The following is a 22,940-nucleotide window of genomic DNA, read 5'->3' on the forward strand; positions in this document are numbered from 1 at the left end:
AAGGATATCACTGTAGGAAATAACATATCAGTAGGGAATATCATCTCTGTAGGGCTAATATCATTAGGGGATAACATGTCCGCAAGAATTAGCTGACACTAGGGAGTAACATGAAAGTAGGGAATAGCATAGTAACATGAAAGTAGGGAATAACATAGTAACATGAAAGTAGGGAATAGCATAGTAACATGAAAGTAGGGAATAGCACAGTAACATGAAAGTAGGGAATAACATAGTAACATGAAAGTAGGGAATAGCATAGTAACATGAAAGTAGGGAATAACATAGTAACATGAAAGGTTGGAATAGCATAGTAACATGAAAGTAGGGAATAGCCTGGAAAATAGCATGACAATAGGGAATAACATAGTAACATGAAAGTAGGGAATAGCATAGTAACATGAAAGTAGGGAATAACATAGTAACATGAAAGTAGGGAATAGCATAGTAACATGAAAGTAGGGAATAACATAGTAACATGAAAGGTTGGAATAGCATAGTAACATGAAAGTAGGGAATAGCCTGGAAAATAGCATGACAATAGGGAATAACATAGTAACATGAAAGTAGGGAATAGCATAGTAACATGAAAGTAGGGAATAACATAGTAACATGAAAGTAGGGAATAGCATAGTAACATGAAAGTAGGGAATAGCACAGTAACATGAAAGTAGGGAATAGCCTAGAAAATAGCATAACAATAGGGAATAACATAGTAACATGAAAGTAGGGAATAGCATAGTATCATGAAAGTAGAGAATAGCCTGGAAAATAGCATGACAATAGGGAATAACATAGTAACATGAAAGTAGGGAATAGCATAGTAACATTAAAGTAGGGAATAGCCTAGAAAATAACATGACAATAGGGAATAACATAGTAACATGAAAGGTTGGAATAGCATAGTAACATGAAAGTAGGGAATAGCCTGGAAAATAGCATGACAATAGGGAATAACATAGTAACATGAAAGTAGGGAATAGCATAGTAACATGAAAGTAGGGAATAGCCTAGTAAATAGCATGACAATAGGGAATAACATAGTAACATGAAAGTAGGGAATAGCATAGTAACATGAAAGTAGGGAATAGCATAGTAACATGAAAGTAGGGAATAGCACAGTAACTTGAAAGTAGGGAATAACACAGTAGCCTGGAAAATATCATGACAATAGGGAATAACCTCCTAACAGGAATTTTATCCAGCTTAGGCAACATGACAATGCTTTTAAAGAACACCTTAAACGTCTCCAAAGTTAGCAATCAATAAACAGTAACTGGAAATAACAAGAGACCAGATAACAACTCTCTCCCCCCCAACCACCCTTTCCCCCCTTTTCCTTTTCTTCGTCCACCATCAACAGAGAATCAGAAAGAAGATAAAGACAAATTCAGTGGAGGTAAAAAACAATCGTTTGTCACATTTAGAAAAAATCTGTGTGCTTCAATCAGCGGCAAACGACACTGTTGTTGCCAGCGTGATCCCATGTGTCTTGTTGGCTCCAGCTATAAACGCAGTGCCATCGAACCTACTTGCCAGCCGACTTACTACCTGCTTGTAGGTTTGACCTTTACAGTAGATATTTTCATCAGCGATGTCCAGGGAGCAAGCCTGTCGTTGGCTCAAGAAGTCAGACTACACAAAGGACACATAATCTGTCCAGGCCAGTCCAACTTGGCTTCAAATTACAAGGCGATATATATAGTCTGGCAGTGATTAGGGAGTGACACGAGTGTCTTTGGGTGTAGCAATATTGCAGCGCCTTCCCTGCACAATGGTGTTCAGGTATGCAGCAGGGTTCTGAAAAGATGTGCATTGAAATGCATAATTGCATAAAATTGAAAAATTATGGATTTCTTCGATCAAATATAAAGAACTGATATAGGTTTAATGGTGGGGTAGGCTCTCCAAAAAGTGAATGTTTTTGGCTTGTATGACAGCACCAAGGCTTCAAGGCTTCGTCACAAGGGTCTGTGAAGGGAAGTGGCAGATAAGGTTCTTTTTCTTGTAAAAGAAAATATATGCTTTGTCAGAAAAGAACACCATTCTTTATGGTGTAACCTTTTCCTGCATTTCTCTCAAAAACATTCTCGGTTTTGCCAAGCTTTCTGTCACTTGAGAGCAAAGAAAGGATCTGTTGGATGTATGACTAATTATCGAGTTGATGAGCATCGGTTGAAGCAATATTTACCTGTTCTATTTGTTGTGTAAAGAACGTTTTGTTAAGGAGGCATGGATTTAGTTTATGCAGGAAAATCCAGGTAAAATATGAATCTGGTGCAAATATTGGATCACAGATCCTTAAAAGGTAAAGTAGAGTTGGTTGGATAACGAAAAGCAAAAGTTTGATTATTCATGAGCTTAGGCATGTACTTGCAGTATTTGGAATACAGTAATCGCTAGTCAGTATGCAGCAGTTAGTATGCAATATGCATCTGTCAGTATGCTCTATTCAGTATGCAGTATTCAGTCAGTATGCACTATTCAATATGCAACAATCAGTGTTCAGTATTTTGCAAAGAGTATACAGTATTAAGTATTCATCTAAACAGAATGCAGTATCAAGCAGTCAGTATGCACTATTCAATGTGCGGTATCAGTCTACAGTTCATGCATTGTCAAACAGCTTCATTCAGGATTAGGGAATCCATCTTTAAAGAATTTTAAAGCTTACTTATTTCAGATTGACAACTGAAACTTACGGTTGCTAAAGTGCAAGTCCCATTATATCATCTGAGGATATTGTCTTGTTTACAAAGAATATGGATTCTGCTGTCACGTAGAGAACCTGATAATGCTGTCAGTTTATGGATGTGATCTCTTTGTACTGTTTCAACCCAATATGGTGATGAGGACAGTTGTAATATAAAGCATCGAGTGATGATGTTGCCGTGAGTCGGATGGTACTCCATGTCTGTGTCTGGCGCTATGTGAAGATGTTGTTGGTCGGCAGACACGGCCTGGAGATGCTGCTATGTCTCATGTTGTGCAATAGTTGTCCGGGAGATGCTGCTATGTCTCATGTTGTGCAATAGTTGTCCCTGATGGACAAATTTATCTCAGCCATTGTCCTTGGTTTTGTAAATGTTTACGTATGCATTTGTTGAGAATCATGTTGTTAGCCATGAAAACAGATTCTAGATTGTTCTAATCTTCATTCAGAATTGAAGAGTCTTGATGACCAGGGAAAAATTAAATTAGCAAATGTTTTGGGTTTTTTGTTAAAAAAAATCGTGCTGTTTTGTATGTGTGTTGTCCTTTTCATGGCACACTCACAGATATTGCTGTGTGAAGACAGGTCATTAATAATCAAGTCTGGACCAGACAATCCAGTGATTGATATCATAAGCATCAATGTTACGTTTATTTTTCAGTTTGTAAATTCAAAGCTCATAAGCGATGTGCAGTCCGTGCTCCTACAGACTGCAAGTGGACGTCGCTGTCATCAATTGGTAAAGACATCATCGAGGAAGAGGAGGAGGGAGTAAGTTTGGTTTTTGTAAAAATAATTTGTTCCAGAAAATACTTCAAACAAATAATTTTATAAAAGTATAAAGTGGATTCCAGATGGAATGTGTGTCCAAATAAGAAGAAAACATCATTGGTGACTTTGTTTTTAGAGAAAAAACCCTGAAAAGTCTTGTTTGTCTTGAAATTCTAAATAAAAAATCATCACAAATATACACCCCAGTTGAGTATAGACAAACTTTATGAATAACAACTTCTTTATTTCGTGAGTGCAATGTTTCGATACAGATTGTTGTACCATTGTCAAGCTACTCAAACACGTTACCCATGTGGAGGATGGTCTCATGGTCTAGTGTCTTATGTTCTTTCACTTTGTATCCCAGATTAGAGTGTCCTTCAATTCGATATGATCATAGTGGTGTTCTATGCAGGTTTGAAAATACCATGAATTGAATTTGTTTTGAGTGATGTTGGCCCAATGATTAACATAGGTGAACATTGCCTCTAGGTCCATACTCTTAACTCATCATCCTTGTACACACTCAAGATTGAGAGACTGTCAAAGATTTCATCTGGTCTCTCATCATGATAGATGTTAATTTATAAGTCAGCTTTACTTGAACCTGAGTCAGCTTCAGTTGAACTTACACCAGCTTTAGTTGAACTTACACCAGCTTCAGTTGAACTTACACCAGCTTCAGGTGAACCTGAGTCAGCTTCAGATGAACTTACACCAGCTTCAGATGAACTTACACCAGCTTTAGTTGAACTTACACCAGCTTCAGTTGAACTTACACCAGCTTTAGTTGAACTTACTCCAGCTTCAGTTGAACTTACACTAGCTTCAGTTGAACTTACACCAGCTTCAGTTGAACTTACATCAGCTTTAGTTGAACTTACACCAGATTCAGTTGAACTTACACCAGATTCAGTTGAACTTACACCAGCTTCAGATGAACTTACATCAGCACTAGTTAAACTTACATCAGCTTTAGTTGAACTTACATCAGCTTCAGTTGAACTTACACCAGCTTCAGATGAACTTACACCAGCTTCAGTTGAACTTACACCAGCTTCAGTTGAACTTACACCAGCTTCAGTTGAACTTACACCAGCTTCAGTTGAACTTACACCAGCTTCAGTTGAACTTTCACCAGCTTCAGTTGAACTTACACCAGCTTCAGTTAAACTTACACCAGCTTCAGTTGAGCCTGAGTCAGCTTCAGTTGAACTTACATTAGCTTCAGTTGAACCTGAGTCAGCTTCAGTTGAACTTACATCAGCTTCAGATGAACTTACATCAGCTTCAGTTGAACTTACACCAGCTTCAGATGAACTTACACCAGCTTCAGATGAACTTGCACCAGCTTCAGTTGAACTTACTTCAGTTGAACTTACACCAGCTTCAGTTGAACTTACATCAGCTTCAGTTGAACTTACACCAGCTTCAGTTGAACTTACATCAGCTTCAGATGAACTTACACCAGCTTCAGTTGAACTTACATCAGCTTCAGTTGAACTTACACCAGCTTCAGTTGAACTTACACCAGCTTTAGTTGAACCTGAGTCAGCTTCAGTTGAACTTACAGCAGCTTCAGTTGAACTTACACCAGCTTCAGATGAACTTACACCAGCTTCAGTTGAACTTACATCAGCTTCAGTTGAACTTACACCAGCTTCAGTTGAACTTACATCAGCACTATAGTCTGCTGGCAGTGAAAACGTACCGATGAATTTCACTTTAAACAAATAAGTAAATAAATAAAGTGAAATTAAGATTGCGAATCCTCATAACTTTACCTTGCCAATTGAACATTAAAATCTCAGAATTTTATTCAACTTAGAATAAAAGTTGTTTAACAAACGATCATAGTTTCAAATTGCTATTATTGGTTTGTATTACTAGAGGGTATGCACATTAAATGAAACACCGAGAACATGTAGGGTTGGTCTAAGTTAACGCTCATCACGCAGCGCACGTGCATTTGTTTCACAGTTCCAACTACTGCGCGTATCCCCTTGTAATACAAACCAATAATAGCGATTTGAAACTATGATCGTTTGTTAAACAACTTTTATCCTAAGTTGAATAAAATTCTGAGATGTAAATGTTGTAAGCACTTCCTGGCGGTTTACCAACCAAGACATGATTGCTGATAGTTACAAAATTTCAAATTCATTATTTTTGTCATTTCTGTGTGATATATTACCTATATTTATAGTCAATGTAGGCTTGAGCATACAATTCAAAGTTTGTTCATGAAACTAACATCACTTAACCAGTAAATGGCTAAAGAGGAACCTGCATTGATGAGATATGTTCAGTGGAAGTTTGTTTTTTGCGTAGAAGCAATGCATGTAAAGTAAAGTATAGTTATAACGAACTCAAAGGGACCTGTAATTGCTATAATTGTAGTTTGTTATATGTATTTTGTCTGAAATATGCTGCAATTATCCGGAACCAAACAAATGCTTGTGTATGTCTGTTAGTTCAATACCATTTCTGGTGTCCCCCGCCGTGATGTTGCTGGAATATTGCTAAAAGCGGCGTAAAACCAAACTCAGTCAGTCAGTGTTAGTTCATTATAAGCATGCTCCTTTGTTCATGATAAACATAATGTACTGTACAACTGTTTGAAATATGCCTGCAGGCAAAGTACGAAATTGGTGTAAGTTTTGACTTAGCCCAGGTGACCTTCAGTGTTCAGATCAGTGTTCCTCTTGGGGAATGGCTGTACTTGAAGATCGGTCTTCACAAGCCAGAAGCTTTTGTCAAACTGCTGGTTGGCAACTGTACCCACGGGCACATTGATTCTCCCTGACTGCACCCAGCACGCTCAATGAGGCCTATCACAGGATAGTTGCAGGGACTGCACAATCACGACACACACCATGGCCAGAGCATGCCAACTAGGCTTGTCCGCGAAGCTGTAACGGGTCAAATTTGCCCAGAAGCTAGACCACCGTCACTGGGCTAAGGGCTGGTTTGAAGCCGATTATCAGTGAGGCTTGGGGATGGAGGATTGTCCGGGGCAATTCAGACTGAAATACCCCGACTAAGTTCTAGGCTTCCCTGCTGGATATTCTATATAGCTATGATTAGTAGTTAGTGCTCTATGGCAATGCCTGCAGCTAGCTAGGTAGCTTAGAATTGTGGAATTGGTGGCAAGCTTTTATTTGGCTTAGGATTTACTGTTTTCTAGAGGTGTGTGAATTCAGACAGGTTTGACTGGAGGCTTGTAGTGTAGATTCAGTGTTGCTGCCGTTTATGATAACTTCAGGCTGAAGTCCTAATTTATGATGTAAGTCAATTAAGGCGGTGGTGCCTTAGGGACGTGGGACAAGGTAGAAGGGGAGATTTGCAGCACTAAAGAGTTCTAAGGAGTTCTTTATATATATCCTTGTACCTATTGATATTTATTTTGGGTGCTTGACACTACTTCCTTGTGGTCCAGTTGTTATTTCTGAGATATGATTGACAGGAAGCTTGACTTTAGATATGGGTTGATGGTGATGGGGGTACTTCTGGATGACTAGCATTGACTTTGTTGATTTTGACCAGAAGCAGAAGTCTGTAAGCTCAGGTCTGATATGCTTTCATTGTTTGCAGGTTTTCAATTGTAAATACAATATTGTCCTTGATAGAAGGAAAGCTATCTTGTTGGTGTTCCCTGTCACAGAAAGACTTATCAATGTCACTTCAAGCTTACTGTGTGCTGCTCTGAAGTTTGTCATATTTGAATATCTTTGAAAAGTGCTCTTTGTCTATGGTTAGAGTGAGTTGGGTATAACGTCACTGTGAACAGTATTGTGGTTGCGACTTGTCGCCCAACAAGGGAGGAAAGCCAGACATGATGCTGCCATGTTACTGAAACCAGGGGTTGCCAAACCTGGAAATACTGTCAAGGTCAACTGGGATTCCAACTGTCCTTGATGTCGTTGATTGGTTGAATGGGATGGCATTTCAGAGATTATTTGGGTCTTGAAAAAAATAATTTAAATAGCTCTTGAAAAATAATTCCATTTATTTTATTCAAGAGTAATAATCATTGGGGCATAGGTGACATACTGATCAAATGCTTTTCAGTTCAACTTGAGTTCCTTCCCTTCACCATACCAGGATCCGCTACTGGTGGATTTACCCCAAATCTGCCCAATTATGACCCTTGCCCTGTCATCAGCACACCTCTACATGTGGGTTTACGAAATTAGTCAACACCTTCGACCTGATTCTGTCTGTCTTGCCCTACATTACTTCAATATGCAGTGGTTAAACTGAATGTTATAACTGACTCACTGACTTGACTAAAAGAGTTATAATCTGTTGGAGAAGTCTCTACAATGTTTGTGCCTGTTTCAGATCTCATTACCACATCAGTGGTTAGAAGGCAACCTACCTGTCAGTGCTAAATGCAATGTCTGTGATAAAACCTGCGGCAGCGTTCTCCGCCTCCAGGACTGGCGCTGCCTCTGGTGTCGAGCTATGGTGAGTACACATCCATGGTCAGGGCTGCAGCTTGAGCAGCAGGGGCCCCACACGGTTGTTACTAACTGTATGTCTTCTGTGTTGTATTGTTGGTTTGAAGGTAGACTAACAACTAGTCTCTGAAATGAACATATTTTACTGAAAAAAGTTCATAGTAAAAAAACTATAATATAATGAAAAGGAGCCCTGAGAGGAAATCTATACTTGCCACATTTTCTAGACTTGTGTGGGCTTTCTTGGATATATTTGCTTCAGGGTCTGTATGACAGACTAGTTTGAATGGTTAACTTGATGGTAAAAGGATGTGCAATTAAATGTTTTCCATGTGTTGGCCCAGTTGGAGATTCATTTTTTTACCTTGTGTTTTTAATGACACATTCTCTCAATGATTTTCACAATGATTTTCACAACTGACAATATATTTTCAGGTGCATACGTCCTGTAAAGAACAATTCTATAAGAAATGCCCCCTTGGTCAATGCCGCTTGTCTGTGCTCCCTCCCATCGCTATTAACAGCATTGACTCGGACGGCTATTGGGAGGCGACACGCCCGCCTGGGACCAGCCCACTGCTGGTGTACGTCAACACCAAGAGTGGCGACAATCAGGTACAGTTGAACCCGTGCAACACAGTAGTTACAGTTGGAAACACATGGAACACAATAGTAAAGGTGGAGAGACATATCATAAGTGGTACAAGCTGAATACTAGTATTTCTGTATAGCCAGAAAGTGATGGAATTTGACATCATGGGCAGAAACTGATGGAAAAATGACAGAATTAGTGGCAACAGATGCTTGACGCAGACGTGATCTTGAACTTTGGTTGTTGAAACACCTGAAATACTACAATTCATCACAGACAGACAGACATGTATTTCTGTTTATGAACAGAAACAATCTCAGCACTTTGTAACAAAATATTGTACCCACCGGGTACCCAGGCAATACCTTAGAGTCAAAAGTTGCTGTATAATCAGGAATATATGCACGTTGGTCTGTTGGAAAAGGCGGGTGGTAAACTTTCAAGATTTATTATTAATTATGGATTATATCATGTATATTATTTTTCAGGGAGTAAAATTTTTACGAAGATTTAAGCAGCTGTTGAATCCTGCTCAGGTTTTTGATCTCATGAATGGAGGCCCGTACCCAGGGTGAGTTGGACTATGTCCTTTCCCTCTAAGTCAGCAATCTCTTCGACACCCTTTAAAATAAACTGAAAATTAATATAAAACAAAAGTTTGATTGAGCTGCGGTACACCTGAACTGTGACTTTTTACACATGTAAACTACATGTAGCTTTCTGCTTTAGAGCTGCATGGAAGGGGTTGACTGTCCCTCTCAGATATCCACATGCAGCCTGTTTATTTTGTTCACGTGAACCAATGTCAGAGGTCTCAATGTTCTTAAACCCATGAAGATTTGGGTTAGAATTGGTCTTGAGCAACCCATGCTTGTCGTAACAGACAACTACCCCAGTAACTATATTTACTAGGCAGACTCGCTGACTTGGTTGACACATGTCATCGTATCCCAATTGTGTAGATCGATGCTCATGCTGTTGATCACTGGATTGTCTGGTCCATCATTAATTATTAACAGACTGACACCATATAGCTGGAATATTGCCAAGTGCGGTGTTAAACATTGTCCTGACAATCAGCTAGGAAAAGGGCTTATCTCCCACACCAAGCTGGCATGCTTGAATGAAGCAGAAATACATCCAGCTCTTGCCCTCATAGAAAACAAGTGACGTCTTTGACAATATTCTCCTGCTCATCTATGTTCTAGTTGTCTCTTTCTGTGTGTGAACGATATTGCTTTGTGTTTCAGGCTACGATTATTCCAAAAATTTGATTCCTTCCGTATTCTCATCTGTGGGGGTGATGGCAGTATTGGATGGGTGCTATCTGAGATTGACAAACTAGATCTACATCGACAGGTGCGTTATATTACTGCCCTCAAGAACATTTTAAATGGGGAAATTTTGTGTTACAAATTTTGATTAATTATCCAGGAAAATGGTCATATGAAATGAATATTTAAGAACATGTAGATAGAATTGCAAATATTTTTCAAACAGTAAATAATATGTGTGAGATTGACGAATAGTGAACAGTAAATAATATGTGTGAGACTGACGAAAAGTGAATAGTCTGTATGATTGAGGAATATTTAATAGTATCTGTCTGACTGTGGAATAGTAAATAGTCTGTGTGATTGAGGAATATTTAATAGTATCTGTCTGACTGTGGAATAGTAAATAGTCTGTGTGATTGAGGAATATTTAATAGTATCTGTCTGACTGTGGAATAGTAAATAGTCTGTGTGATTGAGGAATATTTAATAGTATCTGTCTGACTGTGGAATAGTAAATAGTCTGTGTGATTGAGGAATATTTAATAGTATCTGTCTGACTGTGGAATAGTAAATAGTCTGTGTGATTGAGGAATATTTAATAGTATCTGTCTGACTGTGGAATAGTAAATAGTCTGTGTGATTGAGGAATATTTAATAGTATCTGTCTGACTGTGGAATAGTAAATAGTCTGTGTGATTGAGGAATATTTAATAGTATCTGTCTGACTGTGGAATAAAAGTAAATAGTCTGTGTGATTGAGGAATATTTAATAGTATCTGTCTGACTGTGGAATAGTAAATAGTCCGTGTGATTGAGGAATATTTAATAGTATCTGTCTGACTGTGGAATAGTAAATAGTCTGTGATTGAGGAATATTTAATAGTATCTGTCTGACTGTGGAATAGTAAATAGTCTGTGTGATTGAGGAATATTTAATAGTATCTGTCTGACTGTGGAATAGTAAATAGTCTGTGTGATTGAGGAATATTTAATAGTATCTGTCTGACTGTGGAATAGTAAATAGTCTGTGTGATTGAGGAATATTTAATAGTATCTGTCTGACTGTGGAATAGTAAATAGTCTGTGTGATTGAGGAATATTTAATAGTATCTGTCTGACTGTGGAATAGTAAATAGTCTGTGTGATTGAGAATATTTAATAGTATCTGTCTGACTGTGGAATAGTAAATAGTCTGTGTGAATGAGGAATATTTAATAGTATCTGTCTGACTGTGGAATAGTAAATAGTCTGTGTGAATGAGGAATATTTAATAGTATCTGTCTGACTGTGGAATAAAATAAATAGTCCGTGTGATTGAGAATATTTAATAGTATCTGTCTGACTGTGGAATAGTAAATAGTCTGTGTGATTGAGAATATTTAATAGTATCTGTCTGATTGTGGGAATAGTAAATAGTTTGTGTGATTGAGGAATATTTAATAGTATCTGTCTGACTGTGGAATAGTAAATAGTCTGTGTGATTGAGAATATTTAATAGTATCTGTCTGACTGTGGAATAGTAAATAGTCTGTGTGATTGAGGAATATTTAATAGTATCTGTCTGACTGTGGAATAGTAAATAGTCCGTGTGATTGAGAATATTTAATAGTATCTGTCTGACTGTGGAATAGTAAATAGCCTGTGTGATTGAGGAATATTTAATAGTATCTGTCTGACTGTGGAATAGTAAATAGTCTGTGTGATTGAGGAATATTTAATAGTGTCTGTCTGACTGTGGAATAGTGAATAGTCCGTGTGATTGAGAGATATTTAATAGTATCTGTCTGACTGTGGAATAGTGAATAGTCTGTGTGATTGAAAAATATTTAATAGTATCTGTCTGACTGTGTAATAGTAAATAGTCTGTGTGATTGAGGAATATTTAATAGTATCTGTCTGACTGTGGAATAATAAATAGCCTGTGTGATTGAGAATATTTAATAGTATCTGTCTGACTGTGGAATAGTAAATAGTCTGTGTGATTGAGAATATTTAATAGTATCTGTCTGACTGTGGAATAGTAAATAGCCTGTGTGATTGAGAATATTTAATAGTATCTGTCTGACTGTGTAATAGTAAATAGTCTGTGTGATTGAGGAATATTTAATAGTATCTGTCTGACTGTGGAATAGTAAATAGCCTGTGTGATTGAGGAATATTTAATAGTATCTGTCTGACTGTGGAATAAATAAATAGTCTGTGTGATTGAGGAATATTTAATAGTATCTGTCTGACTGTGGAATAGTAAATAGTCTGTGTGATTGAGGGAATATTTAATAGTATCTGTCTGACTGTGGAATAGTAAATAGTCTGTGTGATTGAGAATATTTAATAGTATCTGTCTGACTGTGGAATAGTAAATAGTCCGTGTGATTGAGGAATATTTAATAGTATCTGTCTGACTGTGGAATAGTAAATAGTCTGTGTGATTGAGGAATATTTAATAGTATCTGTCTGATTGTGGAATAGTAAATAGTTTGTGTGATTGAGGAATATTTAATAGTATCTGTCTGACTGTGGAATAGTAAATAGTCTGTGTGATTGAGGAATATTTAATAGTATCTGTCTGACTGTGGAATAGTAAATAGTCTGTGTGATTGAGGAATATTTAATAGTATCTGTCTGACTGTGGAATAGTAAATAGTCCGTGTGATTGAGGAATATTTAATAGTATCTGTCTGACTGTGGAATAGTAAATAGCCTGTGTGATTGAGGAATATTTAATAGTATCTGTCTGACTGTGGAATAGTAAATAGTCTGTGTGATTGAGGAATATTTAATAGTGTCTGTCTGACTGTGGAATAGTGAATAGTCCGTGTGATTGAGGAATATTTAATAGTATCTGTCTGACTGTGGAATAGTGAATAGTCTGTGTGATTGAGAAATATTTAATAGTATCTGTCTGACTGTGTAATAGTAAATAGTCTGTGTGATTGAGGAATATTTAATAGTATCTGTCTGACTGTGGAATAGTAAATAGCCTGTGTGATTGAGGAATATTTAATAGTATCTGTCTGACTGTGGAATAGTAAATAGTCTGTGTGATTGAGGAATATTTAATAGTATCTGTCTGACTGTGGAATAGTAAATAGCCTGTGTGATTGAGGAATATTTAATAGTATCTGTCTGACTGTGGAATAGTAAATAGCCTGTGTGATTGAGGAATATTTAATAGTATCTGTCTGACTGTGGAATAGTAAATAGTCTGTGTGATTGAGGAATATTTAATAGACTGAGTAATATTTTAGTTGTATGTGTGAACGAGTGTCAAATTTGCATGGAATTAAAGCTGCTGATTTGTAACCTTGTAATGTTTCAGTGCCAAATAAGGGTGCTACCGTTTGGGGCTGATTTGCGGGTTCTAGGGAAGAGACATTTGATAGCGATACACTAAACTTCCAGCTGCCAAGAAACTAGGGGTGCTATCCGTTTGGGACTGTGCTCAATGTTAGATGGTGAATATCCGTTATGGTTTACTGTGCTCAATGTTAGATGGTGAGTATCCGTTATGCATTACTTACTGTGCTCAATGTTAGATGCGGTGACATCGTTACGTCCAGTTACTGTGCTCAATGTTAGATCGGTGAGTATCCGTTATGCGTGGATTAAAATGTTAGATCGCCCGAGTATCCGTTGTCGTGGTTACTGTGCTCAATGTTAGATCGGTGAGTATCCGTTGTCGTGGTTACTGTGCTCAATGTTAGATCGGTGAGTATCCGTTGTCGTGGTTACTGTGCTCAAAGTTAGATCGGTGAGTATCCGTTGGTGTGGTTACTGTGCTCAAAGAATCACACACATGAATTCCATAGGCTATGGTCCTACCACTTTGCTGTTTGTTAGAGCTGACAGAATATTAGCTTGGCAGTGTGTGACCTTGCTGTGTGACCTTGCTGGGGGATGTCACAGCCTGGTGGGTTGGATTTCGTGCAATCAACGAATCTGGTTTTATCCGTTCAAACTTAATTACATTAATTTTTATAGCATTAGTGATATAGCCGTACAATCGGTGATTGGGGTGTAATTCATCACTCAACTAAAGTGTTTCACTGCTGTGTTTTAGAATGTACAGAGTGAAATGGCATAGAAAATGTGTGACCAGATTATGCGAGGAGACTTTAAATATAAAGAGCTTGAACTATTTTAGTTAATTCTGGCATGTTTGTTGAGGAATACCATTGCTGTTTCAGCTGGAGTATATGGACGTATGAGGGAACTATGCCACCCCCAAGGAAACTGTCTCAACAGGTGCGCATACCCCAGAAATATCAGCCACTTTACATCAGTGCCTGTATCAATATCTGGGGTTGAAATGAGTCGTTCACAAAATGTGTTAATCACCACTTCATTGACCACATCTCTGTTAAAATGTCATCATATAGTTCTCAACAATGAAGCACTGTGATGACATATGGCTTCAATAAACCAATCAGCATTTAGAATCACAGCATTTAGAATCACAGCATTAGAATTTTTAATAATAACAATAGCGATGATAATTATTAAGTGGTTCTGTATGTCAATAGTGTATCTTGTCTGAAACATGAACAAGCCTTCTTGACGCAGTTTGATTTTACTGCAAGTTATAAACAGCCAAATTGTTAATATGATCCTTATAATGAATAGAAGTAAATCCTATACTCATCTGAACAATTAGTGGTACAATCTCAAGAACTGTTTTTATGTTTTACTGTGTACATTTGCTATAATACCTACCTTAATAATGATGAAAAACATTCTGTAAGATGAAATGTGATTCGCTAATTACATGGGCCAATCAAATTGAATGGTACATTTAATAAGACCCTGGGCTGATGGAATGATTATGTTGCTGCTGAGTTGAGTGTTCTACTGACGCAGTGTTGGTGTAATGGTGTCCTTCTCTCCTTGTAGACTGATCCCATCTCCCAGTATGAGGACTCTGTCGCTGCCCATCTGTCCAAAATACTTCATTCCGAAGATCATCAGGTTGTGATATCCTCTGCCAAGTGAGTACCTCCTTCAACCTCCCTCAACCTCCTTCAACCTCCCTCAACCTCCTTCAACCTCCCTCAACTTACAACCTCCTTCAACCTCCCCCAACCTCCTTCAACTTGCCACAACCTCCTTCAACGCCCGGGGCAGTGTCGTAGCCTAGTGGTTAAGGCGTTTGCTCGTCATGCAGAAGACCGGGTTCGATTCCCAACATGGGTACAGTGTATGAAGCCCATTTCTGGTGTCCCCTGCCGTGATGTTGCTGGAATATTGCTAAAAGTGGCATAAAACCTCCTCACTCCTTCAACCTCCCTCAACCTCCTTCATCCTCCCTCAACCTCCTTCAACCTCCCTCAACCTCCTTCATCCTCCCTCAACCTCCTTCAACCTCAACAGAATATTTATGTTTGAGATGTTCACTATATCCCAGAGAGAGCTTTGTATAAGATGTTATGGGATGTATAGATTTAAGAATCTTAATTTGTTAAATGTAATCTAAAAATTTAGGATCCAGTTTCATTTTCCTGTTGAAACAAGAGCATGTTGTTTTTTGTTTCAGAGTTTTATGTGAAACTGTCAAAGATTTTGTAGCCAAAGTAGGAGACTCTCATGAAGAGGAGCCTGAGAAGGAAGAGCCTGAGGGAGAATCAATAGCCATGAAGGTAAGGATCTGGTGATGATGATGATGATGATGATGATGATGATGATGATGATGATGATGATGATGATGATGATGATCTAGGTCCCCATCATTAATGACAATTCTGTGGTTACATTTTGTAATGTGTAAAATACCTGAAGAGAAAACTGTTGCTCAGGCTATTGACTGCCACATTGTTGTTTGCTGCCAGTTCTTGACATTCTCATGTCTGCTGCCTTGATCTTACATGCATTTAGAAATCTCTGTGGTCAAAGGGGCATAACTCATGTTTGACCATGAATGGTCAAAGGGAGAGAATCTGTTTTTGTCCATCCAGTGTTCAGCTATATAAGTGAGTTTGGTTTTATGCCGCTTTTAGCAATATTCAAGCAATATCACAGTAGGGGGACACCAGGAAGGTGCTTCACACATTGTACCTATGTGGGGAATCGAACCCAGGTCTTCGGCATGAGGAGTAGGGCTGGATATTGCCCTGATTCTCATATTGCGATATATTGCAATAATGTAAGAGATATTGCAATACATATTGCGATATATTGACTGGCAGGTTTCTGGCCAAGTGTCATCATCAAAGTGTTTATTACATATGAAGGTCACAGGCCCATATACATATTAATATGCATATTCTAAACAGGTATGAAGGCGTGAACGAAAAGAGGGAAAATAATTTCTGAAAAATTCATAGCATTTACCTGTCTACCTGCATAGATTATCTTACACCCCCAGTGAAAAATATCAGTAACATAAGTATGTATAGCTGTACAGGATTTTTTTTAGAATTTTAATTACCTATTTTTTATTTTTCCAACTTTTCTCGGTAAGAGTTCCTTACGTACCCTCCACCTAATTTTTAACTATAAACTATACACTAAACTATAGTGTTTGCTCATCACAAAAATAGGTGTGGGCACGTAAGGATCTCTTTCCCTTTTCTCTCATTTTATATGGATAATAGATAATACAAGTTAGATTGTTAAATTCTTCAGTTTTGTTTTGTTTAAAGGTCACATGCAACGCAAAACACAACTTTGCAGATTCTGATACCTTTCGGTATGGACTTACAGTAACAAATTATCAAAAATGCAAATTCAACTTATAAAGTTGAAAAATAGGAGTTGGGTGAAGTGGGAAGACGCCGATGAAACCCCCCCTCGAAATCAGAGTTCAAACGATTCACTAATTTCACCCCAGCACTCTGTCACAGACAAAACTCAGTGTCTGTTTTATTGACACCTATGTGTCTGCCTGCCTGTCTGCTTATGACAATATGCAATACACAACTTCAATCATTGACCACATGCAATTTGAACTTAACACCTATCAGGTTATACACCATAAACAAAATACATTGATTTATGGCTCGTGCACCTGAGTTCTGTCTCTGTCACATCATGTAATATTATTACACAGACAGGCTGGTGTGATACTTGTACACATGACATGTTATTATGTCTGTGGGTGGTGGGGTTGCAAACAAACTGCATCCATTTTTCTCGGATGGCTGGATCGGACGGAAACCGGTGCAAACTCAGATTGTGAGTTTCAAGTCCTGCTTTGTACTTGGATGAACGACAGTCTCCAGCCACGCAGTAGTTCACCACCTCAGTATTTGTTGATTGGATCGAACGCAAATGCAGAAAGCATGTATTTACAAAACCCAATGTCTCTATATACATTCTTTATGGATAACAACTTCTTTTATACTTACTTATGTACATGATGCGACGTTTCGGTATGGATTCTTATACTGTTGTCACTCTTGCTTGCAGTAGGAAGTGTATTCAACTGGTTGTCTGTTTGTTGCAGTGTGCTGTGTTAAATGAAAAACTTGAAGGGTTGTTGAAGACTCTTAACCAGGAATCAAAGGTTTCCACAGAGGTAAGTACACACGGGCCAACATTGCAATAAGGGACCGTTTAATTTATGGCTAGGGGGTGATGATGATTTTAAGGGGGGTGGTGGTGGTTTGTTTCACCCATTTTGTTCTGGGAAGGTAGGTGGGTCATCAATTTTGTATACATGTTCGGGGTTGGGGGTTGGGGTGGGGTTGGTTTGTCAGCTATTCTGTACATGAATATATTCAAAAAATTATGCTTAAAAATTAGAGGGGGGGGGATCATTGATTTTGTACATGACATGCAGGGGGTGTCACTTACTTTGTACATAAATCTTAGGGGCACTCATTCACATTGTACATGCTTCTCCATAAAAATCGTCATCACCCCCAACCCCCTCCCACCCCCCTAGCTATAAATTATGAATGGTCCGTAAGCAGATATTTGTTTATGATGAATACCCAACTGATGTTGAATTGTTCTGTTCCTCATGTCTGGATCATGTTATAGGAGCCGGAGGAAGAGGAAGAGATTGTGGAGGAGCCTGTGATTGGCTCCCCCGAGAGAGACATCGTCCCAGGGGAGATAACTGGGCCCATCAAAGTCAGATCTGTAAGTCAACTACAGTGGTTTGTCTGCATGTCGGTTGGAATCTGGTAGTGAAGAAAGAAGGGTTATTTTTATAATTGATATAATATAATCATAATAACCCCTCCTTCATCACAGTATACTGTCATCCTGACTCCCAATTGTTCTTGGTGCCCTGGTTTGGTACCTCCTGATCGAGGGCACTCTCCTTATCTGTGCCAAGAGATCAAGAGAGTGCCCTGGTTCTCCAACAGAAGCACAGCCATTCTGACCCACTGGGTAATGCAGAATGCTGCAGTGTTGGGCTGTCTCCATTTTCTCTGGAAAGTTCTTGGTTGGTTTGACTAGACGCTGTCTGGGCTGCGTGTACCAGGGCCAAGGGCCCTGAGCTGATGATGAACCTTGCCAGCCTGACTGTGCCAGAACCAAACAACCTCTCTCTGCTGCATACTATATTTGATCTTTAAACCATAAAAATGATTACCAATTATTAATGTTGTAGCCATACAGAATTTGTTACATGTGTAATAATCGGAATGTTTTTTGCAAGATGCAAGTTATGAGTTAACATGATCCTCCTCGGTGTTTCTTCAGGCCATATTCCGACCCCGCGATGCCTTGATGTCACGAGCCAACAGCTTGAAGAAAGCAGTGCGTCAGATAATAGAACACACAGAAAAAGGTAGGATCACTTCAATTAAACAGGTTGGTCACAGCAGTGCAGCAATAGCATGTTATCTTCTCTTTGTGAAGAGATGACAAACTCTATATATGAGGTCACGGAACTTTCTAATTAGCCCAACACTGCTGTTTCTTCTGTGTTCTTGGAACCAGTGAGTTGAGCATTCAGAGCATCAACTCTGATATCTTTATCTGAAAACTAACACAACCTAGCAGTTCTGAATGGAAAATAATAAAGGCTGTGCTGCATATATTGTGGATATCTGATGCAGCCTGTACTTTGAGTGCAGTGGCAACTACACAGTGCCGTGTGAGGTGGCTTGTGCAGGGTACTGTTATACAAAGGGATCTTAGGGCTAAAGTGATCGTAAACTCATGTTTGGGATCATTGTAGTGATGAGGATGTTTTTCACAATGGCATGCAGTCCAGGTTTCCTATTTTGTTCTATTGAAGTGTCTGAATTTGTTATATTATATAAAGCTGCATCACTTAAGAAAACTGATGTGATTGGCTCGGGGGATTTCACACATCCTTCACCTAGACTGGGCATAGTTAACTCAGGTTCCTCATGCCTATAGGATGTGCTGACCCATGAATCCACTCAGTGATGCAGCAACTGTGATTTCTACTCTGCCTGATTCACACAGAGCCCCTTACATTGCAGCTGTCGATGAACAAAATGAGCAGACACGACAGATGATGCTTGGAGCAGGGGCAGATAATCGGGACCTGGAGAATGCTGGCTTGACAGATGGAACGACGTCTCGGTCGGCACCAAGCTTCTCAATATTCACAATGGAACCTCCTCCTCCTCCACCTCCACCGGCTCCAAGTCGTATAGGTGAGTGCTGTTATCTGACAACACTTTGACTTGTTTAGAATATGTTAGCACGGTTTTGATCATGTCATTGAGAAATGTCAAATTTGTGACAGTTACAACCAGAAAATACAAGGAATACTGTCTCAAAACTTCATAGCTCATCTATGGCCATAGCCACTAGTCAGAAGCCCGAGTCTTGTACAATTTCTTTCAGTCCAGTAAGCTTCTGGACGCAGACAGCATAGCTAATTGTTTACCCTCTCAATGTTAGTGTTGATAATTTAACATTATTATTATTATCAAAAATTATTTATTGTGTATTGCCTAACAGAATTTGTTTTTAAGATGGCACAAAAGTGTGGGATATTTTACAAGATGTATATTACATTTGTTAAATGTTACATATTTTGTGTCAGATGGATCTCGCTCTCCAAGAGGTCCGTCGTCACGGAGGATCAGCAGCATGAGTACGTTTAACCGCTCCGCCAGCGTGGGCTCCAACCTCTGTACCCGCGGCCGTGACAGGAGTCCCTCCAAAGACACCCTGAATGTCCCCCCAACTCTTGGACTGCCCATCCTTGACCACCACATGATGCTGCCAGGTGAGTGGCTGCCATCTTGGTCTGGGCCAGGGCATAGTAAATAATCCGTCTGTTTTGAAGTCTTGTGAAATAAATGTTTGGCCTTATGGATGATTTGGATAAATATTCTTTGGATGAAGATATATATTGTAATTCCACGTTTATAATTACGCGTTGCTAAAATTGAAGTAATTCAGTTTTTAAGTTTGTATTAGATTTTTGTTGTTGTAATCTTTTATCACAAAATTTCCCATTATTTGCTAGAACAGAATCTGCTTTCCAATGAATGAGAAATGTACACACTGTGACTCTTCATGAAATTTATAATTCCTTATCTTGTGGAAATGTTTTTATGGTGTTGATGAGGATGAAAAATGCAAAATGAATGAACTCAAATTCTAAATAAATGCTAAAAATAAAATAATGGCAATTCAAAATGGCTGCCTTGTCGTCTGCTCCAGGGATGAGCAGCAGTCTGGCCAAGACACTGGGTGGAGGCAGCTTCATCAGCAAGGTGCTCTGGCCAACGCTGACGCCCTCTGTGCTGCAGCATCACCGCTATTAGAAGAAGATATTCCGTAAGATTTAACTTCCTTTAGAAGCATTTGACAGTTGGAGAAGTGAGGCAGCATAACAATATATGGATGAACAACTTCTTTGTTACAGAGAGAGTGATGTTTCTAACATTCATAGAGGATATTATATGAGTGCCAATGTCATACTATGTTTACAGCACGAATGTCTAAATGTTGGTATTTCCTGAGTGAGAGCAAAGGATATACCGATTTTTAGGCACAAGTGTTGTAAACATAGTATGATATGGGCACAAAAATGCTATTCTATTTATTACCGAAGTCATCAAACTGAGGAAAATAAACCCAAATCTACTCACCATGACAAAGTGATATTTTGCCCTAGGGCATCGTATGAAAAATATGAACCCTGATATTTTCGCCCTCTTATGTATTAATCACCATATTAACCTACACCGAAACGTCACTTTCACTGTAATACAGAAGTTGTCCATCCATATGTTGTTATCCCTCCGTAAAATTTGTTGTGACATCTTGTGTACCATTGCTAGAATTGCTTGCAGCATGCTTAGCACTATGACCAGTTTATCACCAATCCTCTTTATTAGATGAACTATCGCTCTCATTGTGGAATGATGTAGCCCATTTTCCTTTGTTGTGCTTTCGTTAATTTGAAAATGAATATAAACTACTGTTGACATTGTAGTTATTTTCAGATGTGATTGTCTAATAACTTTCAGTGAAATATTTCTTGTTGTGTATCCTTCAGAGAGCTGTACACAGAGAGGTGTGTCATGAACAACTACTTCGGGATTGGTCTCGATGCCAAGATAAACCTGGAGTTCCAGATGAAGAGGGACGAGCACCCGGAGAAGTGTCGGAGTCGGACGAAGAATCTGATGTGGTATGGAGTACTGGCCAGCAAGGAGATCCTACATCGCACCTTCAAAAACCTGGACCAGAGAGTTCTCCTGGAGTGCGATGGACAGAGAATTCCACTGCCAAGTCTTAAGGGGATCGTCATTCTCAACATTCCAAGGTCAGTTGCATGGAAAGTAGTTCAGGCATGATGACATCACTGACAGGAAGAAGGAAGACAGACCTTAGGCAGGACTGTTGATTGTGTGGGCACAGTTGTCCGTTGTCTTGGCACAGTTGTTGATTGCTGAGGGACAGAAGTCAGTTGACTGAGGACATGTGTTGTTTTTTTGGGCACAATTGTTGACTGATTGGAGTTTTGGGCTGATTGATTGGAGAAAATGTCTGTTTGATTGTTTACTTGTTGATTGACTGGGCAATATTTCTAATATCTGTGGATCAAGTGCTGATTGGTTGGCTTGCTAATTGCTTTGGTACAAGGGCTCACTGATTGGTCAAAACTGCTGATCATTTGCAGATCCTTGCTCATGCTGTCGTCCACATTGTGATACAGTTGTAAACTTGCTGCCTGTGGCCAGACATATTCTCACTATTGGAATATCCTACTGTGAAGATATGTATCTGGGGGAAGAGCATTCTTTCCTCATCATTCACCGGTCAGAGGAGAGTAACTGGTGTGAGAATCATTTGCTGATAGTGATAGTTCTATATATTTATTTGCCTATTTTCTCATTCTGCCTGTATTTACTGTTTTCTGTTTATTTTCAGTTATGGTGGAGGGGCAAATTTCTGGGGTGGTACCAAAGAAGATATAGTAAGAATACTTCACTTTATTATCCATGGTGTTAATGTTCCTTATGAATTGTAATGCAGTAATGATTTTGCAATCTGTACATCATAGTTGATCCCAATCTCATTTACCGGTAATCAATTTAATTTTTCTCAAAATCAAAATCTCTGCCAAGATGTGACAAACTGTCTATAGATTCTATCATTTGAACTTGGACTTCTCAGTCAAGATGGAAAGTGTTGGGCCAAGCAAATGTCGGTTTTCAAAATGAATCTGTTTCAGTACTTACTGACATAGATATATCACTGTCTTTATCATGCTCCATTTGGAACTGCCCAGTTGCATTCATTTGCATTATAACAAATCAGATCAGAAATGCTTGAAGTGTCTAAATTGAGAATATAGAAGCCACTGCACTGATAGTGGAATATTTCTACTGTACTGTGGATTGGATGGTTCAGATATGCTGACTATGGACTACCTGGTTGATGAAGCTAAAAACCACTTTCAGCTTTTACTAGACTGATTCTGTGACACATTGTACCCTGATGCCATAGTCTTGTATGTTCGTAAAAATTGACAGCATTGAAACTTTTCCAGAACTTCACTGCCCCAAGCTTTGATGACAAGATTCTTGAAGTGGTAGCTGTGTTTGGGGGAGTGCAGATGGCTGTGTCAAGGGTCATCGACATTCAACATCATCGAATCTGTCAGGTAGGCATGGCTCTAATAAGACCGGGGGAACTAGTGATTGGGTAATGATTTCCTGGTGTATTGAGATCTC

The 22,940-nt window shown here is 38.8% G+C and overlaps 1 protein-coding gene across 1 annotated transcript in view; it reads left to right on the plus strand.

The window, feature by feature from the left end:
• Positions 1 to 22,940, plus strand: part of LOC124266809 (diacylglycerol kinase delta-like) — a 171,532-nt gene that overhangs the window by 133,214 nt on the left and 15,378 nt on the right. Inside the window, 20 exon segments of the mRNA XM_046701614.1 lie at positions 3,375 to 3,484; positions 7,829 to 7,954; positions 8,383 to 8,562; positions 9,028 to 9,110; positions 9,790 to 9,898; positions 13,136 to 13,190; positions 13,353 to 13,436; positions 14,003 to 14,061; positions 14,707 to 14,801; positions 15,347 to 15,449; positions 17,255 to 17,326; positions 17,794 to 17,895; positions 18,466 to 18,553; positions 19,218 to 19,394; positions 19,790 to 19,975; positions 20,416 to 20,469; positions 20,472 to 20,532; positions 21,257 to 21,526; positions 22,135 to 22,180; positions 22,757 to 22,870. Coding sequence (XP_046557570.1) covers positions 3,375 to 3,484; positions 7,829 to 7,954; positions 8,383 to 8,562; positions 9,028 to 9,110; positions 9,790 to 9,898; positions 13,136 to 13,190; positions 13,353 to 13,436; positions 14,003 to 14,061; positions 14,707 to 14,801; positions 15,347 to 15,449; positions 17,255 to 17,326; positions 17,794 to 17,895; positions 18,466 to 18,553; positions 19,218 to 19,394; positions 19,790 to 19,975; positions 20,416 to 20,469; positions 20,472 to 20,532; positions 21,257 to 21,526; positions 22,135 to 22,180; positions 22,757 to 22,870 — 2,174 coding nt within the window.

This window comes from Haliotis rubra, unplaced genomic scaffold (assembly GCF_003918875.1).
Source record: "Haliotis rubra isolate DU_JTF1 unplaced genomic scaffold, ASM391887v1 Scf128, whole genome shotgun sequence".
Lineage (NCBI taxonomy): Eukaryota > Metazoa > Mollusca > Gastropoda > Lepetellida > Haliotidae > Haliotis > Haliotis rubra.